The 26995-nt window shown below is 45.4% G+C and overlaps 1 protein-coding gene across 5 annotated transcripts; it reads right to left on the bottom strand.

The window, feature by feature from the left end:
* Positions 1 to 85: 85 nt before the first annotated feature.
* BRPF3 (bromodomain and PHD finger containing 3) lies at positions 86 to 26995 on the bottom strand. 5 transcript variants are annotated; one of them, XM_039383869.1, is made up of 13 exons: positions 26796 to 26995; positions 20043 to 21445; positions 18887 to 19043; positions 17288 to 17419; positions 15200 to 15328; positions 14509 to 14821; positions 13126 to 13392; positions 12848 to 12961; positions 10708 to 10801; positions 8677 to 8774; positions 7105 to 7202; positions 4981 to 5135; positions 86 to 2400 (listed from the first exon to the last, which is right to left on the bottom strand). In XM_039383869.1, the coding sequence occupies exons 2-13, from the start codon at positions 21425 to 21427 to the stop codon at positions 2217 to 2219; spliced, it is 3126 nt and encodes a 1041-aa protein (XP_039239803.1). In that variant the 5' UTR covers positions 21428 to 21445; positions 26796 to 26995; the 3' UTR covers positions 86 to 2216. The 5 variants fall into 5 exon arrangements, with proteins under 5 accessions (XP_039239803.1, XP_027584235.1, XP_039239802.1 ...); XM_027728434.2 differs by having other exon boundaries at positions 12458 to 12961; positions 26796 to 26994; XM_039383868.1 differs by having other exon boundaries at positions 12458 to 12958; positions 26796 to 26994.

The raw sequence follows: 26995 nt of genomic DNA, 5'->3' as shown, positions 1-26995 counted from the left end.
CAACTGAGATGATTAAAAGCCATCACAGTAAGTTCTAGATTTCAGGACAACACTAGCAAGGAAGAACACTTCTTGAGGGGTAGTGTTTTGGTTTTTTTCATACATTAGAACATTTATTTCTCAGAGAGAAAATATAGTCTCAGACAGTCAGATTATAGAAGGTAAAATTAGGTTTTTCTTTTCTTTACAAGCATAGATTTTCTTATTACCCCTCTTATACCATCTGATATAAACAATTCTAGAAATCAAATAAACTCACTTTCTACAATAAATACAGCAATCTGTGCTTTACAGCAGACTGACAGTAACATTTAAGTTCCGTAGCAACAGCAGGACATTAGCCAATTCAAATTCTAAAATGTAATTTAAAAAAAAAAACAAAAACCAAACCAAAACAAAAAATCAAACCAAAACAAACAAACACGAAAAAAAACACCTCCCAAGACCTTAAAGCATATACACAGGTCACAAGTCCACAGCTGAGCTACCACCTAGAAAAGTGTATGTTCCTTTAAATAAATTACACTGTGTGCATATAAAAGACCCAGCAACACAACTGAGGACTTCAAGAATAGTGACAATAGGTCTGAATAATTTAGAACATTTTACAACTATATACACAACATCCTTCCCTAGCCACACTCCATAGGTGTTATTATCACTATAAGTATTCTTACAAACCTATGTCCTACCTCTATATGTTGCAGGAATCTTAAAATTCCTTCAACTGTGGTTCCATGCCCCAGTGCATAAGAAGTGGCATTTTAAAAAAGTAGACCATATAGAAATGGCAGTGATTACTCCCCACTATTCATTATCATTCTCTTTAGTATGAAAAGGTTAAAAATAATTTAAAAATATTGAGTTAAAAAGCAAAGTGATATTCAATCTACAATCTTACTTTGCACCTTTGGTTCTTGAAAATGGGAAAGCAAAAAGAGATAAGCAACAGAATAGATCAGAGAAATCATAAAGTCCTTGGCTAACAGAAAAGATTTTGCCATCAAGTTTCCAGACATCAGTTTGTCCCTGTGTTTTGCAATGCAAACACAGAACAACAGGGATTGTCTGCAGAGCTGGGTTTACTTGGCTTTGGATGAATGACAATGCTGGAGACCCACACACCAAGGAAAGGATATGTCTGCATGGGAGAAGGGGAAATGGCAAAATGGTTGTGTGCTTTCGTTAGCACTTGGTTTCAACCCGAACTGCATCAGAAGAAAACATTCAAGAGACAGAAAAGAGAGAAGAAAGGAAGAGGAGCCTTACACCAAATGTGCATAAACCAACACAAAAGATGTATCTCCCTCCAACCCTGATCAACCTCAGTACCTGCAGAGCTGCTTCAACTCTACTTAGACACCTTCAAAATTACTTTTACTTCTTAAAAAAAGGAAGTTATCCTTGCTTAGATTCCGTACTGCACAGTCATGATATAAAATGTAACAGCAGATTCACAGATACAAAATAAATTTCTAGGACATACATATACACACAGATCAGGTAATCTGCTTTTCATCTTTAAAGCTCTGTGCATCTGTGCATGTAACTGTGTGCTGCAAGGGGGGGAAAGGTCATCGATATATCTCAAGCTTTTCTAAAGGCAATGAGAGAAATCTAAACATGAAAACACTATGTACATAGGCAGGAAAATCATAATGTGAACTCCCAGCTATCATTTTGTGGGGTTTTTTTATATGATGGGACAATATCGTTTAAAGAAAAATGAAAAGGCCAATGATGGTTTGGGTAAATTTGGCACAAGAAAGTCAAGTTGGGATTTCCGTAAAGGATCCTGGTTCTGTTACAGTGGTGGCAGGTTCCCAGGAACTACTCCAGGCTAGCTGACCACTTACAAACCCTGGCAGCACAGGGGAGGCAGGGGCAAGGGAGGGTGCATGAGGTCCAAACATCCAAGTGCTGCACTCTGCTCACTGCATCAACTCACCTTGGCTCCTATCAGCGGTCAGCTTTTGCTAACTACCTTACTCCCAGCCCTGCAGACTACACATTTCCGTCTCTTGCCAGCTCTTCAGCAGATACATTCAGAAAGAAGCTGGACAAGTTTTTTTTGGCACATTTCAGGGTACTTTGAGGACTGCTGAAAGCTGCTGGGAACGGTGTTCCCCTGCCAGTCAGTGCATGAGATGGTCCACTCTGCCAATGCAGTGAGCACAAGGTCTGGGGGGAAAACGAGGTCCAGCCACCCCAATCCTTTACAGGTAACTGGATGTAATGAAGGGATGGTCTCCGTGCACTCGGCTCATGTGGATCATGGCTCGGTCATATGCCACCTGCACAGACTTGCGGATGCTGGTTTTTCGTCCTTCCATCATCTTTAACTTGTCCACTGTGTCATCAACACCAAGGGGATAGACTTTGTCACGTGGAAGCCACTGCCTGCAGTAGAGAGTGCAAAGATCTGTCACCAAGAGTATCGAGAGGGAAAACGGGGAAAGAAGAGCAAACACCTGGAGGCCTCTCACCCTTGCAATACCTGAGCAATCAGCAGGGGTGCGACTGCTTCAGTGTACCTGGCTCATTCCTACTGCATGGCTGCTACAGGCCAAGGACATTCTCCCATGAGTTTCCAGGACATGGCCAAGTACTCCAGCTCCTCAAGCTTTCCCCACATATCTCAGCAGCCATTAGTCACTGGCTGTTATCTCCTCTCCAGGAGCAGTTACACTTATGTAATATATTTGTTTATCATTAACACCCACAATGATGCTACAAATGTTTAAATGCCTGCATTTGACATAGAAGAACCACCTGTAGCCAAAATGCCTTCCAAGCACAGTCTTCTCTCTCCTTGGAGTCCTTACTCAAGGCTTTCAATGCTCCTTGGAGCTACAGGGGAAACTTGGAAATCCCTGTGTTCCACAGAGCAGAAAATAATACAGGGGCTTCCATGGTGGAAAGTAAGTTTTTATCCCCAAGCAAGTTCTGTCTTGTTCCAAGAAGCTGTAAGCATTAGAGGTTAGGTGGGTACAACTATCTGAGTATCACCCAAAACCAGGCAACTTCCAGTTGACATGTCCAAAGCCCAGGCTAACCCCAATGGATGACTTAAATTGCAAATGCCTTGTCTGTAGCAGGTTTTTATTGCGTCCAGATTAACCAGTACACTGAGAAACATGCCACCTATCTCTCTTAATGAAGTTCAGCCCCTAGGAACTCAACCTCAGCCACTGCTAGCACAGTTCAAAGCATTTCCCAGCCAGCCAACATGGGCGACGAAGGGCAGCTCAGCTTATCTTCACCACAAAGATGAGGGACAATTTCAGTGTTTGTGACCCTTCTGCAACATCATTGAAGTCAGTAGAAATTTAGGACTTTCCTGAGGTGCCTTATCTTCCCACAAACTACAAACAAGGCTCTAAGGGGCCACTTAAGAGTGTAAACATACAGCAGAGCTTGTATTCAACAAGAGCAGGGCAAAGCCAAGGAAATGCTTATTTTTGTTGGAAAGGTAGTTTCAATTACAAGGTTGGATTTAGGTTTTTCAAAATGATGACTACAGCATGGTACTGCCATTGATTTTCTGCTAAAAATCATTAATACCTCTTTGAGGAACATGCTCCGTATCAACTAGTTCTGGTAATCAGGAACAGTGAAACAATGCAGTGTTCTAATAAAAAGCCTCAGGAGTTTGTCTCTTGACACCTCTTTTCCCCAGAGAACACAGAAATACTTCTCAACTTCCCAAGCAGATGGCATATACTTTGCCTGCATTGCACCTTGTCTCCATCTCTTTAGATTGCATAAAACACTGCTGCAGCCCCAAAATGTAAGGGGAAACCCTCTCCCTTGCTGCTTTACCCCACTATGTGTTTGGCTCTGCTCTATTCCCAATAGTGTATCTTCCCTCCAGCCCTGACACCACCTTTGGGCAATGTTCACCTCCTTCCTCCAGCCTCTGGCCCTTCCCTGATCTCATGCTTCACTACTCTTCCAGGAATGCCAGCAAAAACCTTCCTCAGGAGACTAAGGAGAAGGGCTCTTGAAACAAGGTTTCTTTTTAAATTCCTGATACGTTATTTTATAAAGGCAGGAGAAGGAAAGGCAAGCCCATCTATCTCCTGTTCCCACAGCATCCCAACAGTCCAGCATCTGCTCTGTCTGCAGTATAAGCTCTCTGAATCTGTGATCCCAGCTGCACACTCCTGTGTGTGACAGCATATTTGCATGGTTCATGTTCCCATTTGGTAAATTCAGTGGGCTCAGCATGTGGCTGTCACCTCTTCCTCTTCCAGTATAATTCTCCAATTTTACAAGTTTCCCATTGTTTCATACACAGATTTCAGAGTCTTTTTAGTATTTTTAAGGCACTTCACTTGTTTATGACTTATTACATCTGGGTGGTTTATTGTTACCATGTGAGCATGGTTGGCAATTAATGCTAAAATCAGCAGATTCAGTCTGTCTGAAGCAGAACAACAAAGGCCTTGAGATATTTCACATGCTTTGAACCTACATGCTTACACCTACATTTTCCATCCTAAACAAAGGTCTTGATTTGAAAACTGCAGGTACTTAGCACCTCTGAAAAATCAGCCAAGTCTAAATATGAAATAAACTCAGCATTTTAAAAATGTTACCCTGGAAATTTCTGGCAAATCTTTTGTGCAGCATTGGAACAGGCTGCTTAGTCTGCTAGTGTTTTAAAGTCAAGTGCTCTCTGTAATTCGCTGCAAATTAACTCTCAGTGTGCCTCAGTATTTTCTTGGTGATGTGACCCTTGAGTGTAGGATGCTGGACGGTTCACTGTGGAACTGTGAGATGTTGTGTGACTGGGCCGGGAAAAGCAGGCTGTCTTCCTTATTTAGACTCTTCTTGACTGCTGCATGTTCAAATTCTCCAATTTGCACGTAATATCATCATCATCATAATCCCTGTGTGCTCCCATATATCAAAGATTACGTTAAATCTTCCTTCTCTGCAACAGCACTCACCACAGGCCTGTCTGCACACACTCACCAGGTTCTCTTGTTGTCAAAGAAAAGGACAAGGAAGAGCTTTTCTCCTGCCTCTGTCTGCCTCTGCTCCCCCAACTTCAACACATCCATGGGCGGGACAGGGATGGGGACTCCATTGTGAAGCAAACCCTCACGCGGCATCTTGGGGTCGATTATCTAGTGACACAGGGAAAGGATATTTAAGAACAAAATCCTTTCAAGTACTGAAGAGAAGGCATTTTTTTTCTGTTCTTTCAGTCTATCCAAGCTAGACAAATAAGTCTACTTTGGATGGTAAGCAAAATTGCTTGTTATGTTTCAGTAGCTCTTTCTAAAAAAACTTTGTCCTCGAGCCTTCCCCTGTAGAAGGGAAGCCAGTCAGTTCGAAAGTCAGACATCCAATCTTAAAAAAGTGAAAGGATCTAAATATGTGGTTCTGTGTGGCTGTAGATGCATCTACACTAATTGGTAATTCAGTACAAACTCAGTATTGTTGTGTTCAGCAAAGATCTCCCTCCCTCACTTCAAAATCATACAATAAATGTAACAAGACTGCTGTACTCCACAGGCGTAACATGATTTCGCAACAGCTCCATTCTGGAACAACCCAGTTGACTTGAGTGGCATTGCTCAGATTTACACTGCTATTAGATTAAAATCAGGCCCAATATTCTGAGAGAGTTGACAAGCAGTGCTGGCTTCATCAAGCTAGGGTAACACAGACTATAGTCATTTTGAAGAGAAGTAACAACAGATGCATCAATTCTCCCCAGTGTCCAAATTGTGCTATGTGATCACAGGAGGAGAACAAAACAGCAAAAGGTGGATGCAATACTCCATCTATTCTTCTTTGCCTCCTAAGGTCTTGAAAAAGTAGATTGGCTTTGACATTGGCCATCTGTAGTATGAAGGACACTTTACCACCACAACAGGCTGCTATTAAAAAAAAAAAAAGCCTTTTTTCGAGGCAGTCTCAGTGGTTAAATGCATTCTAAACCACAGTTTAACTCCAGTTGTAGCCACACAGACAATTAAAAATGCTTTGGTTGGCCAAGATGGCTAGCAGATGCACAGCTGTTCCCTCCTCTGAGCTCCCACTTGGAGTAAGAGTATAGATGAGCGTCACAATTCCAGCAGAACCCACCATTTTTGATGGCATCAGAACTGTGCTCAGTCACAGCCAGGCCTGCACACTGTGTCAGCTTACGCCCAGTCTCCCAGCTCTGCTGCTTGGATGTAGAGACCCCTCTAATTTCTGTGATGGCCACTTTCTTTTAGCCCTTACAATTTGTCAGCAGTCACAAGAGCTGTCTGTCCTTGCCATCCGAACCAGAAAGGTACTTAAGGGCATGGCTGCAGCCACATGGAAATTACATGAAGCAGAGATGGCAGGAAAAGCCATATCTCAAGGAGTATATTTAAAAGCAGCAGCAACAACAAAACATGGTTAGCTTATCTCATGTTCTTACTCATATCCTCATTTCAGCAATCTCTGTTGACAACTTAACAAGCACCGAAATGCCTGCAGTGGTAATGGCACTTCCTAGCAACACCTGCATGCCATGTTTTGCTTTGAAAACAAGTATGGTGCTCAATGAAGACAGGTTTATGGATTTCATGTTTATAGAAAAACATCCAAAGAGATAAATATTAAGGAACTATTGTTCAAGGGACTAGGTGCAAATGCTCATGAATATATTCTCATATTTAAATCAAACATATGGTTATTGAAAGAGGATACATATGATAGGGCACCTACATGTGGAGTTGTACTCACTACACAGGAAAATGTGCAGGCACTTAAGACACCAGGTGGACCATGGTGCCTGCATTTATAAAATTTACGTCTTCTCATCCCAAAAGTACTAATTACTTTCAGGCGAGGGAAGGGAAGGGAAGGGAAGGGAAGGGGAGGGGGGTTCCTATCCCTGACAATGAGAGGCCAATGTTTTATAAATTCTCTGCAATGCTCTGAAACAATGAGCACAGGGAAAATTAACTGCGCAAAGGGGAAAGAAAAAAAAAACACATATTGCATTATTTTGGGAAGTTTTCCTTTTCTGTCTGGTTACACTGCACACTAGCACTGTGTTCTGGGCTACCTGCACTGCAAGTACAGGTTGTGAGAGAGCAGCAGGGTACTTACCAAGGCAGGGTAGGAAGGATAGCCACGGCACTTGGCCCACACAAGCTCCAAGGGCTCCAGCTCAGCCTGACTCTCAAAGGACATCAAGAGAGTTCTGCCTAAGGGACAGGAGGACACACGGCTTAGAAGGGCTATTACTGGCAAAAGGGTTATGGTAACACAAGAAACCACACTGTCATCTAACCCAGGCATGATGGCCTGCATTGTCTCAGGAGCAATCAGCTAAAATAGTTGAAATACTGTTGTACTTAAAACCTCTGACAAAACAAAATGGAAAGCCACTTATTGTTTGTACCCATATGCATTGGGTGGCCAAACGAGATGTGATATGACACACATCTCATCTGCAGTAAGTTTATGATAAAATTTAGTGTGCACTGAGCTCCAGCCTTCTTTATGCTCTGTCAGTACAGTCATGTTCAGCATTAAGATAAAGCCACAGCCTCTTAAATCATGGGTCCAAGTCTATGCATGCATGTAGCTTCACATGAACTCTTCAATATGGAAATATTAATCCAATCGAGTCACTGAAATCAAACGGCTATACAAGAGATGGATTTGGTCATACACATGAAATCTACCAGCTCATGGTCCTGGAAATGGAGTAATCTTCATTAATGCAAATTTTATAGCAAGTAGTGCTTGCTGTCGGGAAAATGATCAAACAACTGGCATTGAAAAGTGAATTTAGAAAATGCTGAGTACAACCCAACTGAGCACCCTGTCAAGACAGATTTGATGTGCTTCTCCACTATTGCATTCCAGACATATTCTTCCATTAATGAAATTATATTCTAAGACACAGAATTGCCCCACTGAGCCTAATTCTCATGTTACCAGCCCCACTCTGCAAGCTTATCTCCAAAGAAGATTGCTGAACACACAAATTCCAGGATAATAATGGTTCTCAAAGAGCCATGACGAGAGCCTGCACTCGGGAGCTGCACAGAAGGGCATGGGCATTCCAGGGCATCAAAGCTGAATTCTGATTTCAGCACAGACCTGCAATAACTCTATTGCTGACATACCATAAGAAAGCCAAGAATCTGGTTGTGTGAGCACTGAAAGAATGGCGTAGTGCCTTGGGTAGTGACAAGTGAGGAGTGTGACAATTTTATAGACATATAGCAGAGTTTGACAAAGACAACTTTGTTATGAGGACCTTGCAAGCAATACAAGAGGGAACAGCTATGAAGTCATCTCCAGAGAGACCCCTCTTACAATTAACTCTTCGTATTGCAGCATCATTAAAGAGAACTAGTCCCAAAACAGGAGAAAGTGCCAGGCACATCACACACACCAGCCCAACAGAAAGTATCCTTCCAAGGAGAAGACCGGGTATAAGCAATCAGCAAAGGTGAAAGCAGGAAAAATCTTTTATGCAGTAACCTAAATTTGCAACAAAGCAGGTAATAATGCCCAGGCAGGTCAGCAGCCTGATCATAAAACCTGGATAGTTTGTCCAGGACTGGTTCCTGGTGTGCTTTGGGATGTGTTCCCTTTGGTTTAGATGGATGTCAGCCCTACAGCGCGGTGGGACCAGAGCAGTGTGTGCTGTGCAGCAATTCTCACCTGAGCCACTGAAATCAGGATCTCCATTCACACCTTCCACGAAGGGCATCCGAGAAAGAGCCGGCTTTCCTCGACTGCGCTTAGGAGGCATCAAACCACTGTTAGAAAGACATGGAAAAGAAGGGCATTAGGAGAAAACAGATTATCCTTGAAAACAAGGACAAGGAAACAGATTCCCCAGCTCTGTCTAAACTACTGAAAAATTACTGCACTGGTGCCTCACTGACATGAAAAGAAAACTGAATACTTAAGCAAAATGTGATCTCTTCTGGTGAAAGCACAGTGGACATCATCCCAGCTTTCCCATGAACTAAGAAAGGGCCTAATAGAAACCAAGCTGTAAACATGAGAAAGAAACCCAGCAAAGATGTCACACTTGAGAGCTGATGTAGTGATGCTTTTGGAGTTTTCATGAGCTATACCAGTTGTGGATAGACTTATGACACAAATGGAGGCAAATATGGTGGGGCCATAAGGCCAAGACATGGCCTGAAAGGCAATTTCTGGCTCCCAGTCTTGTTCTGACAGCATCCTCACCCCATCAAAGATTTCTGCATAACTCAAGGACCCTCATTTAAATGACACTATAACTATGCACAAATCCGGGTGTCTCCTGTTTCCCTTCAATGCAGCTTCTTACTTTACAAAAGTCTATTGCAACAACTTCTTGTAAGATCTGCACAGAGGTCATGGTAGCATCCAGCTTACAGAAGAAGCAATGACTGAGATGAAGATCTGGACACACAGCCCAGAAAACAGGGGAAGAGATGAAGTGCTGGGTGTGTGTCTCATCTCAAAGAAGAGCTGAAGGTTCTATGCCTACAAGGGGCTCAGCATGTGCAAAGAGAGATAATTTACTGGCGTGCCACATGCTGCCCTTGGGTTGCCCAGCACCTGACTGTGGAGGTAGGATCACTCTGCAACAGAGAAAAGCCCTTGCATCAAAATTGCTCCTCCAAACCCAGGGCCTTGCCCTTTGTCATGGGCATGATAGACTTTGCAAACAGATTTACAATGGTAACACTAATCAAACCTTAGCTACAAGTGCAAAATTATACGCCTCTTTGGGTAGCTAACATTTAGGATCCCTCTGCCCAGCAGAGCAGAGTTTTCATTTGAAAAATGCTCCTGTGATTCAACCCTGCCGCAGAACAATTTTTTACACAGCTAACAGTTTTGAACTGTTGTTTAGCCCTGAGAACGGGTGTACGCAGGCATATAATTTTAACACTGCAAGCTTGAAATCTTACACAACTAACTGAGTACATGCATTGTGAGGAAGCACAAAATGTCCAAACGTATTTCTCTAGTGATGGGTCATGTTCAAGGCACTGCAAACATAACCACAAATATCAACTAAAAACATCTTGCTTCTGTCTGTCCTGGATGATCTTACCCATCAAGCTCAAATGTGCTCAGCCTGCCACTCAGAGCACACACAGACGTGATTCTGGCATAACAGAGGTTTTACTGTGCAGTGAAAGGGCTGTGAAATAACTTAAATCAGTGCTAGGAGGGCTGGACAGGTAAATAAGACCAGAAAATTGACACAGCACTCATACCTACCTACTGAAATTGACCAAAAGATGTCAAGTGTTTGCTCTAAGTCTGTTCTAAGTCATGTTTGAAGCACCTAGTTCTACTTTTAAACTTCTGAGAGGAAGAAAGCAGCAATTCAGTAGGTGGCAGAAGTTCAGCTTTATGTGCAGTGCTGAACTGAAAATCTGAATTCAAGTTTTTTCCAGTTTTGGCTCTCAAGGACTGCAAGGCATTCATCAGCAGAGAGGATGTGTATGCATTGAGAGAGACAAGTATAACAGATAACCACTTGCTTGAAAAATCAAGCCCTGCTTTTGGGACCAATAACTTAAAAGAACAGGACAGAAATACAGCAGCTTTTTGTCTTTTACAGTAGGCACAGAAGTAACAGTTCGGGCTAGGTTTAAAATGAAGAAGTCAAAGAACAAAACCAGAGAGAGAAATCCAGACGCAGAAGGTGCTCCAGGGCACAGTTTTGCATGGGGCACTTACCTGCAGGATTCAAACACCAGTCCACTGCCCAGGGCAGAGCTGCACTCGAAGTCAGAGCCACTTTCTGCATGCTTTGCAAAGCCATTAGTCACTCCTGCCAAGGAGACAAATGGGAATGACAGGGACTGACTCCTGAGAGCGTTCCCGAGCCCAGAGCACGCACAAGAAGTCAGATGACAATGGCTTTCCCCCATCCAGGCATCCACCACCCCCAAGTTCCCATGGGCTCACCAAAAGTCCAACAGCCATACAAAAGGCAAACTCATGGCAAGATCACTATTGTTTTTTCTAGGTGTAAATATCGAATCGCCACAAGGCACACATTTCTGGGAAACACCTTGTTACGAAAATCCTATTCACAATGACCTGCTTCTGCAGTAACACAGATTCATCACACCAGACACTCCCTCCCGTTAGGAGAAATCAGTTGTGTCTGAAATCATGGGAGGAGATGGGGCCATACCAAAAAAGCAGTGCTACAGCAACTTGAAAAAAAGCCAGTAGTGCTGCTTCAGCTGAGGAGAAATGTCACTGAGATGACGTGATTTTCCAGCACCCTGCCTTTACTTGCCCTTTTTTTATTTTCAGCCTCTCATTCCGACCTGTATCCAATGCAGATGACAACTTTCTCCTTTAATTACCAACAGATGATGATGGCGAGTCCCTCAACTCTGGAGAAGTCATTTGTGATCCCTTTAACCTGTCCTGGTAAGTCTATCTCCACATTCAACTGCTTTCCTCCCACTCTCAGTATGCTAGCAACCTTATGATAGCCTTATAGCTATGAGATAATATTTGAAGTGTAGGCCAAGTCAAACCTTACAGGTGGGAACTGTCCCACAACAGCTGTTCACACAGAATCAAAAGAAATTACAGTGCTGTCACTCAGATGTCTCTTTCCTCTTGTGTCTTTCCAAATTTCACCTCAGGTGCTTATTCTTATTTGCAGATCTAATTTGAAAAGGAATCTTCTTGGTATTCCCACCAATTTTATTTAAACTCCAGAACTGAGAGTACAGCTGATTTAAAAGCAATGTTTAACATCTCATCTTACATGGGTGCTGTGTTACTACAGACGGTGCACACTTCCAACCAAATGCATCATTTCTGCAGCAGGAAACTCTCAAGCCAACACAAACCCTTCTATAAGGGCAGGAACGCCAATCTCAGCCCAGAGTCTCCAGACAGGCCTCTCAACAGCTTTGCAAGCAGCTGGGCACATTGGCTTGCCCTACACAAAATGGAAAACTCTCTCTTACAGCAGCCATGTAGACTAGCAAAGAGAAGAATCATTTGTGACTTCCCTGGGTTTCATCTTGGTACCTTTAAATGTCTAAAATGGAGGTGACTAGAGCTGAACTAAGATACCAAAAACAACATGTACGGTCAGTGGAGAAGAGAAGTGCAACTCATTATGGACATGTCTTGTCTGCCCTGTTTTAGAAACATGTGGAAGAGATGCAGCTTTCACCGGGCACATCTGGTCATGAAGCCTATGTTTTCTTCTAAGCATAAAGTCAGTTCCAGGTGTGTAGTTTGGATGCAAAAGTTTTTACTCAGCCCCAGGATTTCTATGTCCTCGGTCCCATCTCACAGTTTCCAAGGGTTCAGGGGGAAAAGAAATCCCAAAGAACTGGGATTTCCAATCAGGTTGGAAAAGACCTCTGAGATCATCAAGTCCAACCCATAACCTAACATCACCATGTCAACTAGACTATGGCACTGAGTGCCACGTCCAGTCTTTCCTTACCTCTCTGTCCTGCCTGCCTGGGTGACTTTTCTCGATTGCTCTCATTGCAGGTTCTGCTCTGTGGCCGCTTCCGAGCTTGTCGCTCCCCATCAGGGCAGGAGGGTGAAAGCTGCCCGCTCTGCCTGCGGTCCTCCCTGTTTTCCAGGGAGCAGTCCAGACCTCTCTGCAGCTTCACCCCGTTCTTAGCTTTTTTAAAAAGGACAGATGTTCGTCGGCCCACGCTGCTGAAGGAGGGGCTGGCAGGGGTGTCTGCAGGCGACAAGGCCAGTCCATTCAGGCTGTTGTTGGTGAGCAGGCGCTGGAAGGCTTGGCTCTCCCGCTGCAGAGCCTTCTTGTCAAAGAGCTCCCTGTCCAACACCACCCTCTTCTGCAGCTGATTCAAGGACTTACTTTCACTAATGGGTTTGAGTGTTGGAGGGTCCTGCAGAGAGTCTAGCTCCGAGAGGGAGGGTACAGGTCCTGTGGGCTCCAGGGTTGGAGGGTGCGGGGGCTTGGCATCATCTGCTAAAGGAGTAAAGAACCTGCCTGAACATTTTACAAAGACTTACTCCCAAAACTACCGACAGCAATTCTCATCTTTCACAGGGCCACAGACAGGAGAAACAGCAGGTCTTGACTGCTGACATGCACTTGAGAGCTGGAATTAAAATCCTGCTGCAACCTCTCACCTTTCTCCCTTTCCTCATCCTCATCCCTTGATGTTTTCTCCAGCCTCTGGTCCTGCAGCACAGTCTCCCCCTTGGCCATGGTCTTGTTCTGCTGCTGGGCCAGTTTCTGCCGAATGGAGTTGATCTCCCGTCTCAGGAGCCGGATGCGTCGTGTCCGTGCACCACTGGACCGCATGGTGCTCACTATATCTAGTTTTTCCAGCAGCTCCTTCAGCTGGGCCTCCAAGGACAGGTGAGCTCGGTTCTCCGGGAGGAGGATGTTATCCACTGCATCAAAAGAGATTGTAACAGTGAAGGGAAGGAGTAAGGCTCCTTGAAGAAGCATCTGGGACCACTGCCACGCCTCACTCCCTTTGATGCTATTCATGAATCAATCGCTTTAGTCTGGGGATTTAGCAATCATTAACCTTGGAGCTCTGACTTCCTTCCTTTGGGCAAAAAGCAGCTGATTTAACTTGCACTGCCCTTTAGTTCCCCTTACTGTCCCAGGGGCCACAGTGAAAGGATGTGTTTGCACCCCACGCAGAATAGTTCACAGTCTAGGTCCTTGTCAGAAACCTACTTCATTGTCAGATAAAATGACAAAATCAGACCACAAACAGAACTGGTCAAAACATAACGTTTGCCATTCCTCTGGCTCTGTTGAAGGGCTGGCCTCCAAAGGAGCAGAACAGACAGCTGAAAGACATACTATCATACACCAACACAAATTTTATAATGACTCTCCATCTGTACCCAAGAGAGCTTCAACATTTAGGAAGCAGATGGCAGACTGCAAGCTCTGAGTGCTTCATATTGTCCTAAGTATTCTGTACTAAGTTTAGCCAAGTTATTCAACCAATGCTTTGGAGCTGCATCTCAAGAGGGCTGTAGGAATGGATGCAACCGTGTTGGGAATGGGAAGTCTCAGGTAAAAGGATTGATTGGGTTCCACTACTTTGACTGCCCCATCACCCCCTCCCAGACCTCAGTGCTCCATCTAATCCAGTGGCTCTACACTTCGCCAATTTACAATACAAAGAAATGCATGAGCTTTCCCTAGAGCAAAAAATCCTAGATCCACCTTTGCACTGCTCTGTAAAATAGCAAGTTTGTACTACAGGCACAGCACAAATCAAAGAGCATGAGCAGTTTACAAGGCTCTTCTGAGACAGACATGCCCTAAGAGAGCTGGAGCTAAGCTGCACCTAGCTCAGAGTGCCCAGCTCACCTGAAATCCTGCTCTCTGAGGCTCTAAAGGAGTTAGATATATGCCTAGGTAAACAGATGGATAGGAAAAGTCTTGTATGTAGAATGACGGGTGTGATTTACATGCAGGCTGAAAGACATGCTCAGAACAAAAATTATGATCTGCCTGAGAAAAAAATGTTAATAAGTACTCACCATCCTCCCAAGAAAAGCAGTAAAAGTCCTCAGTTTTGGGTGACTCAGGCAGGTGAATCCCCACACCAATGTCAAAGCCAATGCTTTCAGCCTGCCGCCGTGCGTGACGCAATATCGCTCCTCCGAAGTCTCTGAGCCGGACAGCTGCTCGGTGGAAAATCGTGTCTTTAGCATTATACCTCATGCAGTTGGTAACTATAAGGTTAAAGTCTTCCTCAAACTCATCCAATGTTCGGTACAGGTGGGACTCCAGCTTCCGCCTCATGGTGGAAAAATCCATTGGGTTGGAAATGAATTCCAGGTAATCTGGAACCTAAACATATAAAACCTGTACAATTACAAAAACCATTTACTAGCCAACTAGAGTGCATCCATCATAAGCACTCTTAATGCCCTTTCCACTGGCAAGGGGCAGCGCCAGAAATTCATTTCTGTGTCACCCAGTCAAGGCAGACACACCCCGGCTCTGCAAAACATTACTTGTACAAGATGTGCTAAAGCTTCTAGAAAAAAATGCCCTTTTTTGGCCCGGAAGGATACTCACATCATGAGTCCTTTTTCAGATATTCTTTAGTCCACCAGGAGCTTGGGACAAGGTAGTTTATGCTTCTAGGGTTATGACAGCACATGAGCCTCTGCCCAGCAATACCTTATCTACAACCCACTAGACACCTCTAGGAAAGAGACTTGCCTCATTCAGGTTAACAGGCTCTGTGAAGATCTGGGCAGCATCCTTCTCCTGCAGTAGATCCAGTGTTGTGCGCAGAAGGACATTGAAAGGGGTCAGCTGTAGCTCCATAGCAGCCTGCTGAACCTTGACCTGGGAATGAGAAAACAGTGATGAGCACAGTTACGGAGGACAGGATATGTGAGTGCTGTCTCCCTCCAGTTTCTTCTGAATCATCACCCCAGCTCTACTCAGTGGTGGAAACCTCAGGTCGGCATACCACTAGCCTGGCAGACTCATTGCTGTAGAACTTCTGGCAAACACATTGTGCTCTCCACGTGCAGGATGTACATCAGCAGACAGCACTTTACAGAGTCTAACCACACAGTCCAATCCTTTTATATATGAGGAACTCCTATTTATTCAATCTCATCAAGTCAAAACAGGAGGAACCCCCAGAAAATTAAAAGATACTACAGCTAAAAATGAAAACAGGCAGAGGCTTTTCACACTTGGTAAATTATCCTGTAGAACTCCCTGCCTCATGATATTATTATTATGCCAATTATCAACATTATACAAAAGTTGAAAGTATGCAGGCGTTTACGTGAGCAACAACGTCCATAATTAGACTATAGAGCATAAACAAAGTTTAAGATATGAGCTCTCAGACTTCAAGGCAGAAGCCAAACAAAAACAGTGGTCTGATGTCTGCAAATTCCTAATACAGTTTCTCATATCCCTTATGAAGTCTCCAATATTGTTTGATTTCAAGTAAACAAGTTGTAGTACTGAAAATCTATTCAAAGAAGACTGGAACAGGATAAAAGTATTTATTTGTCTTTTAACATTTTAATTTCTTTGATCTTATAATCGCTCGTTATGTCATTAAATCAACCACTCCAACAGCAAAGGTAAGCAAGTCTGTTTACACAAAGCAAACTGATGTGCTAAGCAACAAGACAGCATCAGTGAGAGAATGAATGAAGACAAGATATAAAGACCACACTTTTCCCCCAGAACAGGAAAGAAGTCAAACAAAGATGCATGATTCTGGAGTATCCTTCTCCACTCATCTAAAAGGTGGGCTGGGATAGAGCTCCAACTAGACACACTTTTCTGTGATATTTTATTGTTTTATAAAGCACAACATAGTTTCCACAAGCTTTTATAGATTTAGCCAGCTGTGACAGGGATATGTCAAGATATCAAAGGTGAACAAAGCCCAAGAATGATTTTTTTTTCATCCTCCTACCTAAAATACATCCATACAGCAAGCAGGGCTGACCTACTGATGTAAATCAAGGACAATGCAGCAAATGAACCAGTGCTGGCATCAAAAGGACTCCAGAAAAGCTATGGGTAACTTCTGGTCACAAAAAAATTGCTCGCAGAGGAGCTGCTTTCCCTCTGCCTGGCTCCCTGCAGACAGCCTGAAAGCACCCAGGCAAGGCCTGAGGACACGTGTAAGGGCTCACTGTATGCAAGGCGACCCTTTCACGAAGCTGTCCTTGAAGATACTCCCGCCAGAGAGCATTGTCGTGGGTGCAGCAACCAAAGGCAAGCAAAGACCCTCAACAGGAAAAGCTGGCAAGCATGGGAAGCAACCTTGACTGGTGCAACTTTGGAGATCTGCACACAGCTCAAAGAGTAAACTGGAAAATTTAGTAAATTGTCTCCATCATAAAACTTTTTCATCCAAAAAATGTACATAGAGGACAAATGACAGGAATTTTTAGCTTTAGAGATTAAGAGCTGAATTGCGATTTAGACCTTTCTCTGGAGTAGGTGTTACCAAACTCCTGAAATTATTATGAAAGGAGATCTAACTTCTATTCTGCAAAACACTTGCCCAGAAATAGAAGGGGTGCTGTAGGTCAGAAATCAAATCCACTATTAGTTATGCAAATACATTTTCCCAGCACTTTTCAGCCCAGCCCTGGTTCTGTGACTGACAAGGAGAGAGAGTTCTGCGCACCCAACAGTCAGACTCTATGAAAAGAGGAAAAGGCTCAAGAAAAACTGTTGTGTTCCTTCTCTGCCTCCTGCAGCACAGAGTGCCTGCATGGGACTGAAGTTAAGTGCAGCAACTCAACAGCCAAAACTACTCACCTGCTCCCGTTTGAGTTTTTCCCTCTTACGGATCAGCTCAATGAGCAGTCGAGCCCGCTCCAAGTCATGCCGCAGTTTTTGCCAGTACTTCAGCTCTTCCTTCACTGCACTGGTCTTCTCATCCTGCTCCTTCTGTAAGATACAGCAGTGGGGTGAGATAAGAAACACAACTGGCTTCCTGTGTTTCCTTCTTTTCCTGGGCATCCCCACTGAATTGCTCTCCTCTTCCTCCTATTCACTTACCTCTTGTTTAGACTATTTCCCCTCCTTTCTACAGCATTTAGCTGTAACAAACACAACATCAGCCTTTCTAGATTTTATATTATCCGTGAAGTTAGCCTAAGTTATACGGTAGCTACACTCTGGGAACACACTTCAGTGCATGTTCATTTACACCCTCCCAGCTTTTATATCCAAGTTCATTACAGAGGCTGGAAATTTTTCTGTTGGCTGCTATGCATTGAAGCAGCAGCCCAAAGCATTTACAATATAAAGGCAAGGTGACCAAAAGCAGGGGAGGAAGGAGCTATTATTATCCTCCTTGTAACCAATAAGAAATAGAGCCACGGAAAGACATTTGCCAAAATACAAAGGAACAGCCAACACTGGGAGATGAGCTCACACCTTCCAAGACAGACAACCTATCCAAGTTCAGTGGCTTCTCAACAAAATCACCCTTCCTCCCCTAAATCTGTAGCTTTCTTAATGGCTTGGATGATATACATAAAGTGCATACACTTTCACACAATTGCCAAGAAGACAATTGCTTCACAAGATCTTCATGGTTTATATTAATAGGACATTTGTTTTTAAGAACTTACGTATAGTAAATTGCCAATGTAATACACCAAGGAAATGCTGCACTTTTCCAAGCTCCACACTGATAAGTGGGAAATAATTTTTTTATTTATCACCCAGGGCAGTCTTCTTGCAAATGAAAAGTCTATAAATTCCTCCAACTACAGTAAAAATATACGTGCACATTGTATACAATACCTACTGACAGGTTATGTTAGAGGATAGAGTCCAACTGCTTCATTGGTTCACCAACTACTTCTCATGCCAAATGCAGTGCTGCTTAATAGCATCGAGATCGAGTGACTCTAGGCACTGGCTCAGAGGAGGAAGCAAAGGAGTCCAGAGCTGATGATTATGTCTAAACTTCCATATGAATGTGCACGGGACAGGCAGAAATTGAAGCTGAAGGAAGAATGACCCAAACTGGAATTTGGCCAAAACTCTGGAGCTAACACCCATTTTCTTTAATCACTCGCAAGAAATGTGATTTTATAAATCATCTAAGAGATCAGTCCACCAAGGGTCCATCACACCCTTGTGCAATCCTGGGTCTCCTAACTCAGGGGAAAAACTCCCACCTGCAGATTCATCAACACAAATTTTAGTAGCATGATGGATATCCCACTAATATACTAACTCAGTTCTTCAGGCATGAGCATACCAAGAGGAGATCAGAAGACACTTAAATCAGGCCTCTGATCCTTTCACCCTTAATGCCCTCCTTAGCCATGTGCCAAGCACATCTCCTCCTGGAATGCGAGCTCTCCATCCTCCCATGGGTGTTCAGCTGGGGACCAGTACCTGCTCTGTGTTCCGCTGGGATTGGAGATGTGAGTGCAGGCGCCGGATCAGGGGCACCCCATTCCTCGCCTGCCGCTTCAGCAGCCAGTAGTTGTGGAGCCTCTGCATGAACTGGTTCTTCCTCTGGAGGGAGAGCCCGCTGCAAATTTTGTTCAGCCTGAAGGAAGTAAAGAGATGTCACAGAGCCAACTGCAAAGCAATTGTAACTCTGCAGACCCTTAGGTTTCCCGATGAAGCTTTGCAGTGCTGTGTCAAGCACACTCTGAAATAAACATAAACTGGTATGATCTGGGATCTCCTCAGCATGAATACATATGTGCCTACTTTTCACAATATATCCCTGTGTTAGTAGAAACCTGGCTGGAGGGTCTCACCAAGCACTTGCCCCAGCACTGTCAAATAAGCAATCACCAATTCAGCTCCAAGCCTTAATTTCAAAACTACTTTCCGTGTTAAGAACTTTCCAGGGGCCATTTAAGCCTGATGTTATTAAGCTGGACTCTTGAAAGGAGTCCAATAATAATATATCACCTATTTTAACCCTTGCTTATCATTTTTAGATTATACATGGTGCCTTATCAGCAGTTTCCAACACTTATCTGTTAAAATATCAGCAACACATCAACACACTTCCTAAGGCACCAAACAAAAATTCAGCACTACCTAGTTCTGCACAAGGAAGAGCTGGGAGAAAAAAATAAACAGTCAAATTCAAAGCTGCTTGCAACACTGACAGGTTTAACATGCTCTGTAATAAAAGGAGCAATTAAGAAACTATGAAATGAGACTTAAAAAAGGTCAGTAGTGGGATGACCCCTACCTGCCTACCAACCTGTAATGCCTGAAGTATTTTAAAAACACCTTCATGCCAGATAGGTGTTTGCTGTTAGGGACCACCATGAAATCTGTGTTACACAACAGTCTAGGATGGCTGCTTGGCAAAGCAAGAAAAGCACAGTATGCCAGTGACAGTCACGTAGAAGAAAGTCAGTCAGGAATTATGCTGCAGAGCACTCTGGACACAGCAATATTTATCGCTAGGCCCTGACTGAAGACTCAGTGTTTCCAAGTTCAACAATGACAGAGACTGAGTCCTTAAAACAGATCCTGTTCAGCTCCAGCTGTTCAACTCCTTCCTTAAACCTGCAACACTCACCTGTAAGAGGGAATTTGTGTGATGGTCACCATGGGCACAGATGAACGCCATTTGGTCACATCACCAGGCTCCTTTTTGATCTTTTGCTTCAATTTCACTTGGTTCTTTTTCAGAGACCCTTTGGGAGGGGCAGAACTGGCTTCCTCCTCTCCCTTCTCCTTCACAGTGTCCTCCTGCCCATCACCACTAGCAGCTGGAGACCCCTTTTTTACCATCCCAGGCGGGGAATGACTCTCACAATAGGCAGTCTTGCGCACAGTGAATGTCGTGCCGTTGATGCTGGTCTCCCTCATGGGTTCAATCTTCATGAAGAGACCAGCCCTCTGGGCACAGGTGACATGGAAAGCAGTGTAACAGTTCACCTTGTGGCATTGAATAGCAGCTCCCATGCCCTTCTGCTTGCAGATACAGCATGTGAGCTTCCACCGAGCTGGAGGGATGTTGTTGATCCCTTCAATGGGCTCCAGGAAAACAGTGTTTGCAAAGCAGACCTCTGGGATCCAGATGGCACAAACCACGTGAGCCCAGCGGCCATCACTAGTCTGCTTGAAGGCTCCCCCTTTGTTCGGGCAAAGGACACAATCCACAGGGCGAGAAGGGGACTGTAAACAGCAGCGACAAAGCCACTGCCCCTCAGGGATATAGGGCACACCGTAACATTCCTGGTGCACGGCCAGATTGCAGATATCACAGAACAGAATGACATTACTGTTGTGACACTCATCGTCCATGCAGACACAGCAGAAGGCATCCTCATCGATGAGGGACTGCTGAGCCCCATTGTTCCGGCTCTCAAGGTACGACTCCTTTTCCAATCGATCCACCAGCAGCTCAAAAGTGTCAGCAGAAACTGTTCCATAACCATCAGCCCTTCTCTTCTCGTTGACCATTTCCAGCCATGCCAGATCCTCCTCATCCATGTCATACTCCACTTCTACATCGAGGTCTTCAGGAGGCTTTTCCAAATACCGGTAGTAGGCAGCAGGAAGAGGAGGGGCATCTGGCTGGCTGAAAGAGTCCAGCACACGGAAGTTGGGCTGGGGTAAGTGTAAAGACGTCCCTGGTGCATGTTTGGAGAAGGACTCCTTCTTCCTGCCTTTAGAAGGTGTTTTCCTAGATTTGGAAGGCAAAAGGGGTTGCTCACTGTTTTCCTTGTTGCTGTTGCACTCAGTAATGTCCTGGGCAGTCAACTCATCCTCTGTGATGAGTTTTAAGGGATCGTAGATGCTGATGCGATGAAGCCGCCCATCGATGTCCACCTCCACGATCCGCTGGGCCTGAGCATATGTCAGAGTCTCCCGAGTCGGGGAGCACTTGAGGCTGTAGGGCGAGGGAGAACGCCTCCCCTCCAAGTTCTGTCGGGACCTCCTTCGAGGCTTCCTCATCACTATGGTCCAGAGACCCTGTAACAAAACAGGACAGAGGACAGTGTAAGACGAGGATACAAGCAAGAAACAGTGCAGACTGAAAAACTCACTCAACATTGCAATAGCGCAAATTTCTACTAGAGACTTCAGCAGTTTCAGGCTTGCTGAGTCTTTACACCTGCTTAGATACAAGCAGGTAATTGATATATCAACCATTTCTTGCACTGTGTATCAGAGCAATGCACAGCACCCTCCAACTTTCTCTATTTGCAACTCAGGAGATGTATGTACCACCATATCACCTGTGAGAAGAGCTCAAAATAATTTTACAGCACGGTATACAGCCTGCTGTGCATTCAGATCAGCAAAACATTCAGATCCTCTGAAATTCAAATACTACTTATCATATCTGCTGGCACCATTCGCATACTAAGGTCACACAAGCCAATGAGTTCTTCTCTGTTCTTTTGCCTGTGACTTTTATATCCCAAATAGCACACAAAATGTGCTGGATGTTTTCTAGTTCAAAAGGAATGCACTGTTCAGGTCTTATGAAAGCAGTTCCCAATTATTTTTTTTTTTTTTTTTGTTACTGAGCTCCAGATGAGAAAACTAGCACTTCTCCTTCAGTCCAGGAGGGAGCTCCTCCAAGTTTCACACCTAAGGGTTGCCACCACCAATTCTTCTGTTCCAACACTGCAGATGCAAAAAGTTCTATAATGAAAAATCATCCTCCAGCTTTGCTTTTCTTTCTCTCTCAGATGTAGCTGTTCCTTACACCGCTCTCCAGATAGTGTATGCTGAACAGACTGTGTCCTTCCCAACATGCAAATGGGTCACAAACAGAACCAGAGGATGAACCAAGCAATATATCAGATACCAGATGTGTGTCCCTTCTGCTCTTCGGTGGGATCAAGGAGGAAGTGAAGGGGAACGAGCATGGGAACAAGCAGCATGGATCCAAATGGACTTAGTAGCTCTGGCTCAGCGTTAGCCCCTTTGGAGTCATAATTCCCATTCATGCACTTAAGCCAGTTCTGCATGGAGAATCCACAGGGGTACAAGGAGGAAAGTAGCCAGGCAGCTTCCAGACCACACCAGGAACCATGCAATGGTATTTGCTCAGAGCCTTAACAAAAACCCCAGGCCATCTCTGTCCTCACAAACTGCTAATCAGCAACCCAGATAATTAGTTGAGAGTCGGTTCCTGACGTTAAGGAGGTGCCTGTCAAAGGGGAGCAGAGGAGAAGCCTGCAGCTGGCGAGATGATCTGGGGGAGGATGCAAACATGGCAGAGCTCAGTGATCTGAGGGCGAAGAAGGGAGCTAGCAAAGAGGGAAAGCAGAAAGAAAGCCAAGTAAGTAACACAAGCAAGAAAGGAGGGTCAACAGTGGAAACATGAGTTATGGGAAGAAATGAGCGGAGTCTGAAAGAAGTTGAAAAGTAGACAAAGGAAAGCAAATGTAAATTCTCCTTGAGAAGACAGGCCAGCCCAGAGCTTATCTGTTGCTATGCAGAGGCCTGAACCTGCACCTCACCCTTATTTAAAGCAATCCCACATTCAGTCCCTTTCTGTGGGACCCATAGACAAGAAAACACACTATAAACCCACAATTTGTGGTTAGCCAATGCATTATTTGTGCTCCATGAAGGGCATAGCTCCAGAGACTCTCTATCACGTGAGTCAGAGCAAGCAGCACCTCAGAGGAGTAGGACCTACAAGAAGTCCAAGCTTATTCCAGAAAGAAGCAACAAATTCCAGGAGCAACACATTTTTCGGTACTGTTTCTGTGAACCATGAGATTAAGCCATGACAGAACATGTGTATTAAGAAACAAACAGGCTCTGGGATGGCTTTTCAAACTCTTCCTTGCATCCACAGAAATAAGCTGCAGGTGCCAGTTTCAGTAAGCATACCCATAATGATGGAACCTCTAAACACAATTTTATTTCAGGTGGAAAATATGAGATGACAATTTCTACCTGCAAATATAGGTACCACAAATTTTGGGATGTTTGCCTTAAACTTTTAATCAGTCACTTGATCCACAGACCGCAGACACGCAACTGCACTCGTCCTAGCTGAGCTCCAATGGCTTCAATGAGTGGGAAAAAACAATTTTAAAATAAGGGCATAAAGGCAACTTGATCATCAAATGAAAAAAAAAAAAAAAACAAACAGAAAATCCTGCTGGCAAACAGCTCTCTTCCAATTCAGGCCAGTACAAGCAAAGAAGACACTGGAGGCAAAAAGATATATGGGCAAAAATATATTAGAGGATGAAGTAATTATTATGAGCTGACTGCACCCATAATTAATATTTTATTCAGGAAAAATGAGGTATTAGCCACTTGCTGAGGGATAAGCAAATTTCAGTGAAACAAGCTCCTGAAGGAAGGGTTATTTTATCTGTTGATGGGAAAAACAAGGGTACAGGGCTCCTTTAGCAAAAAAATCAATGTATTTCTAGAAAAATTACTCAAAGTGGGCTTTCCACCAACTGCCATAAAACAACCCATTTGTAAAATACACAATTACTTAGCACTATGAAGAAGCATCTAAAATGGCATGGAAATTGCTGCCAGCAAGAGATGACTACCTGGGATAATACATGCATCTGGATATCAGGAGAGACGCAGCTACCCAATTCCAAAAAAACTTTGAAAGCAGCAATGAAATTAACTCAGACCCACTGAGCTGAACACTATGACCTTGTCTACAACAACAGAAATTTCTAAGCGACAACCTAGGCATGTTTTGATCTCCCTGGCACACTTGAGAACACCTCCCTGCTACGCATAAAAAAGAATCCCTCTGCGAACAGCACCCATGCACACTGAAATGCTAAAGACACTTGACACTGGTGAGATTAAATGCTATTTCAGCTCATGCTGATTACGTCCTACCATGGACAAAGGTTGCTGATGTGAATGCAGAAAGTTCAAACAGTCGTGCTCTGACTATTGCCATAGTATGCTCAAAGCTTTCCAAAACCCTCCCATCACCCACTTCCGCTGGATATTGCGCCAGGAGCAGGGTGTGAAGTTCCTAGAGAATACAACTGAGCAAACAAGGTGGCTACAATACATAAAGCTGCTGGGAATGAACTTAACTCCACCCCAGGAGTTCATTCAGGAATGGTTCAATTCTCCTGAGCAGCAGCTTTTACACCTGTAGGCAAGAGATGCCGGTGGGGGGGGGGGGGGGGGGGGCTGTAAAAGGCAACCAAGCCCATCGCCAGTTCACTTAAATTTACTACAAAGGGGTCAAAAGCTCCACTGAAAGATCAACATGTATCAAACACCACCACAATACAGGCCCCTATTATACATGCAGCCTGGAATATCTGACACAAATGAGTCCTCTAAAGGAAAGGCGAAACGTTGCTGTGATTTACACCCATGCAACACTGTGTTGGCCATTTCCAAGAGTCAGAGACACCATCTCACATTGCAGAAGGCCTCAGTCTCCTTCCCAACTCTCCTTCATGCTGCAGTCCTTCCTTCTAGCCTTCTCACACTGAACAACCAAGGATTTACTTTACAGCACCAGGTTTCTTTGCTAACGTGCAGAGGACACAAGGCTGGAACTCAAGGCAGTGGAGGAGTTTCCTGGCCCTTTCCAGGCATGGCTTGGTGATCCCAGTGAAGAACTGGGTTCCTCAACAATGAAGAACTTCAGTGACTTGCAGCAAGAAGGCCACCTGGACCTTAGTGAGTAGCAGCAGATGTGAGCAAAGTGGCTCTCGTTCAATTCTGGCACACCATGACTACTGGCAGTGGCTATAGCTCGTACAGTCCCAAACAGTTTGGGATTTGTTGTCACCAAAGACTGCCTTTCTTTGGGACATGTCAAATACGAGGTCTGGAGACGTTCCTCAGCATTGCTCTCCTGCACCACCAGCCACCCAGCTCTGCCACTTGTGGCTGTTTGCTGGGATTTAAAACCTACTCCTGTGCAATGGGGAACAGAAACCCATGGAGCTATTTAAGAAACACATCTGCCAAACAAAAGCAACAGATGCCAGAGGAAAGAAACAACCTGGAACTGTTGCAGCCCCCTTTCCACCTTTTGCCAACCAAAATGCTGCTTAAGCTCCTGCCGCCCTTGACAACACCCCTCCACGTTCCTGCTGTGTCTGCACTTACCACGGGCTCATATTCCCTTCACGCACCTGCCAAGGGTTTATAACTCCTGACACCCACACTGATGCCTACAACAAAGTGTGTCAGTGCTCAACAGATGTAATGGAGAACTGCCTGCCTTGGCACACAGAAACATCTTTATCGATCCCCTGGTACTTCTGTAACCAAATCAAGCCGACAGGAGATGCACCAGACTGCAAGAGAAGACCTCCTTCCAGAGGACAGGGTTGCGAGACAGGCTATGGATAAAGTTTAAGGTAACGTCTGGGCTCACCAACAGATGGTGTGTGCCATGAGCTGTGTCTGGCCTCAGCAGCAACTGAGGGAACTATGACGTGCCATGAGCTGTCAGGTGCCGGCGGGAGCTCCTCTCAGGAGCTATCCTGTGCAGCGAGGGACACGGGATTCCTGCAGGGAACTCCAGTAGCAGCCAGCGATCTGGGTCAAGGCACAGCAGGGACTCGGACAAAAATGAAGCCGACCCCGGGAGAGGAAAAGGCGCGGCGGGCGCCTGCGACGACCCTCGCCGGTGCCCAGCACTGGGCCATGCCCAAGCGAGATCTCCCCTCCCCGAGGAGCGGGAACACTCTCCAAGGAGAGGGGCCAGGGCGGAGGAGAGCGAGAGAGCGCGCGGCAATTGGGAGGCGATTGGCTGTCGCCACCGTACATCCCAGCTCCAAAACCAATAGCAACGCAAGACTTTGCGGGACTAAAAGAGGGTGCGCTTGGCCCCGCCTGGGCCAATAGCGTAGGAGAAGGTGGGCGGTGCCCCCGCGACGCCGCGAAGAAGGGGGGCCAAGATGGCGATAAGGGGGGGGGTCGGCTGACACAGTGCTGTCCGTTCCCCGGCCCCAGGCGCTCGCCACCGCCGCCTCCTCCTCCGCGAGGGCCCGCGGGCCGCTCCCTCCGCGTGGGGGCAGAGCGGGCATGCAAGAAGGGCCGCAGGATGCAGCGCACCGTGCTCCCCCAGCTCTTTCCCGCCCGCCCGGTCACCTTCCCGCGACCCTGGCTCGGGGGTGTGAGGGAGGAGAGACCCCCTGAAGGAAGGGTGTCGCGGTCTCCCACGCAGCGCTTTTACCTGGCCGGCTCAGCGCGCCGCGGACGCGGCGTCTCCACCGTTGCCGCCGCCTCCTTTGGGGGGAATTTTTTTGTTGTTTTTCTTTTTTTTTTTTCTTTTTTTTTCTTTCTTTTGTTCCTCTCCGCCTCCCCCTCCCCTCCCCCCTGGGGCGGACGGGCTCACCCAGCTGGCGGCGGGAGGGGAGGGCACAAGATGTCGGCTCCGTGCGCTCCGGCTGCCGCCGTCTCCTCAGCGCCGCCTTCTCATGCCGTTGCCACCGCTGCTCCCGCCGCTGCTCCCGCCGCTGCCGCTCCGGCCCCGGTGCCGCTTCGCCCCCCACCACTCTCACCTCCCCCCCGCCCCCCCCCCCCCCCCCCGGGGCT

Source organism: Pipra filicauda, unplaced genomic scaffold (genome assembly GCF_003945595.2).
Source record: "Pipra filicauda isolate LSUMZ 115617 unplaced genomic scaffold, ASM394559v2 scaffold329_size807674_pilon, whole genome shotgun sequence".
NCBI lineage: Eukaryota > Metazoa > Chordata > Aves > Passeriformes > Pipridae > Pipra > Pipra filicauda.
The sequence above is the reverse complement of the archived record's forward strand: the minus strand, read 5'-3'. Positions and strand labels throughout refer to the sequence as shown.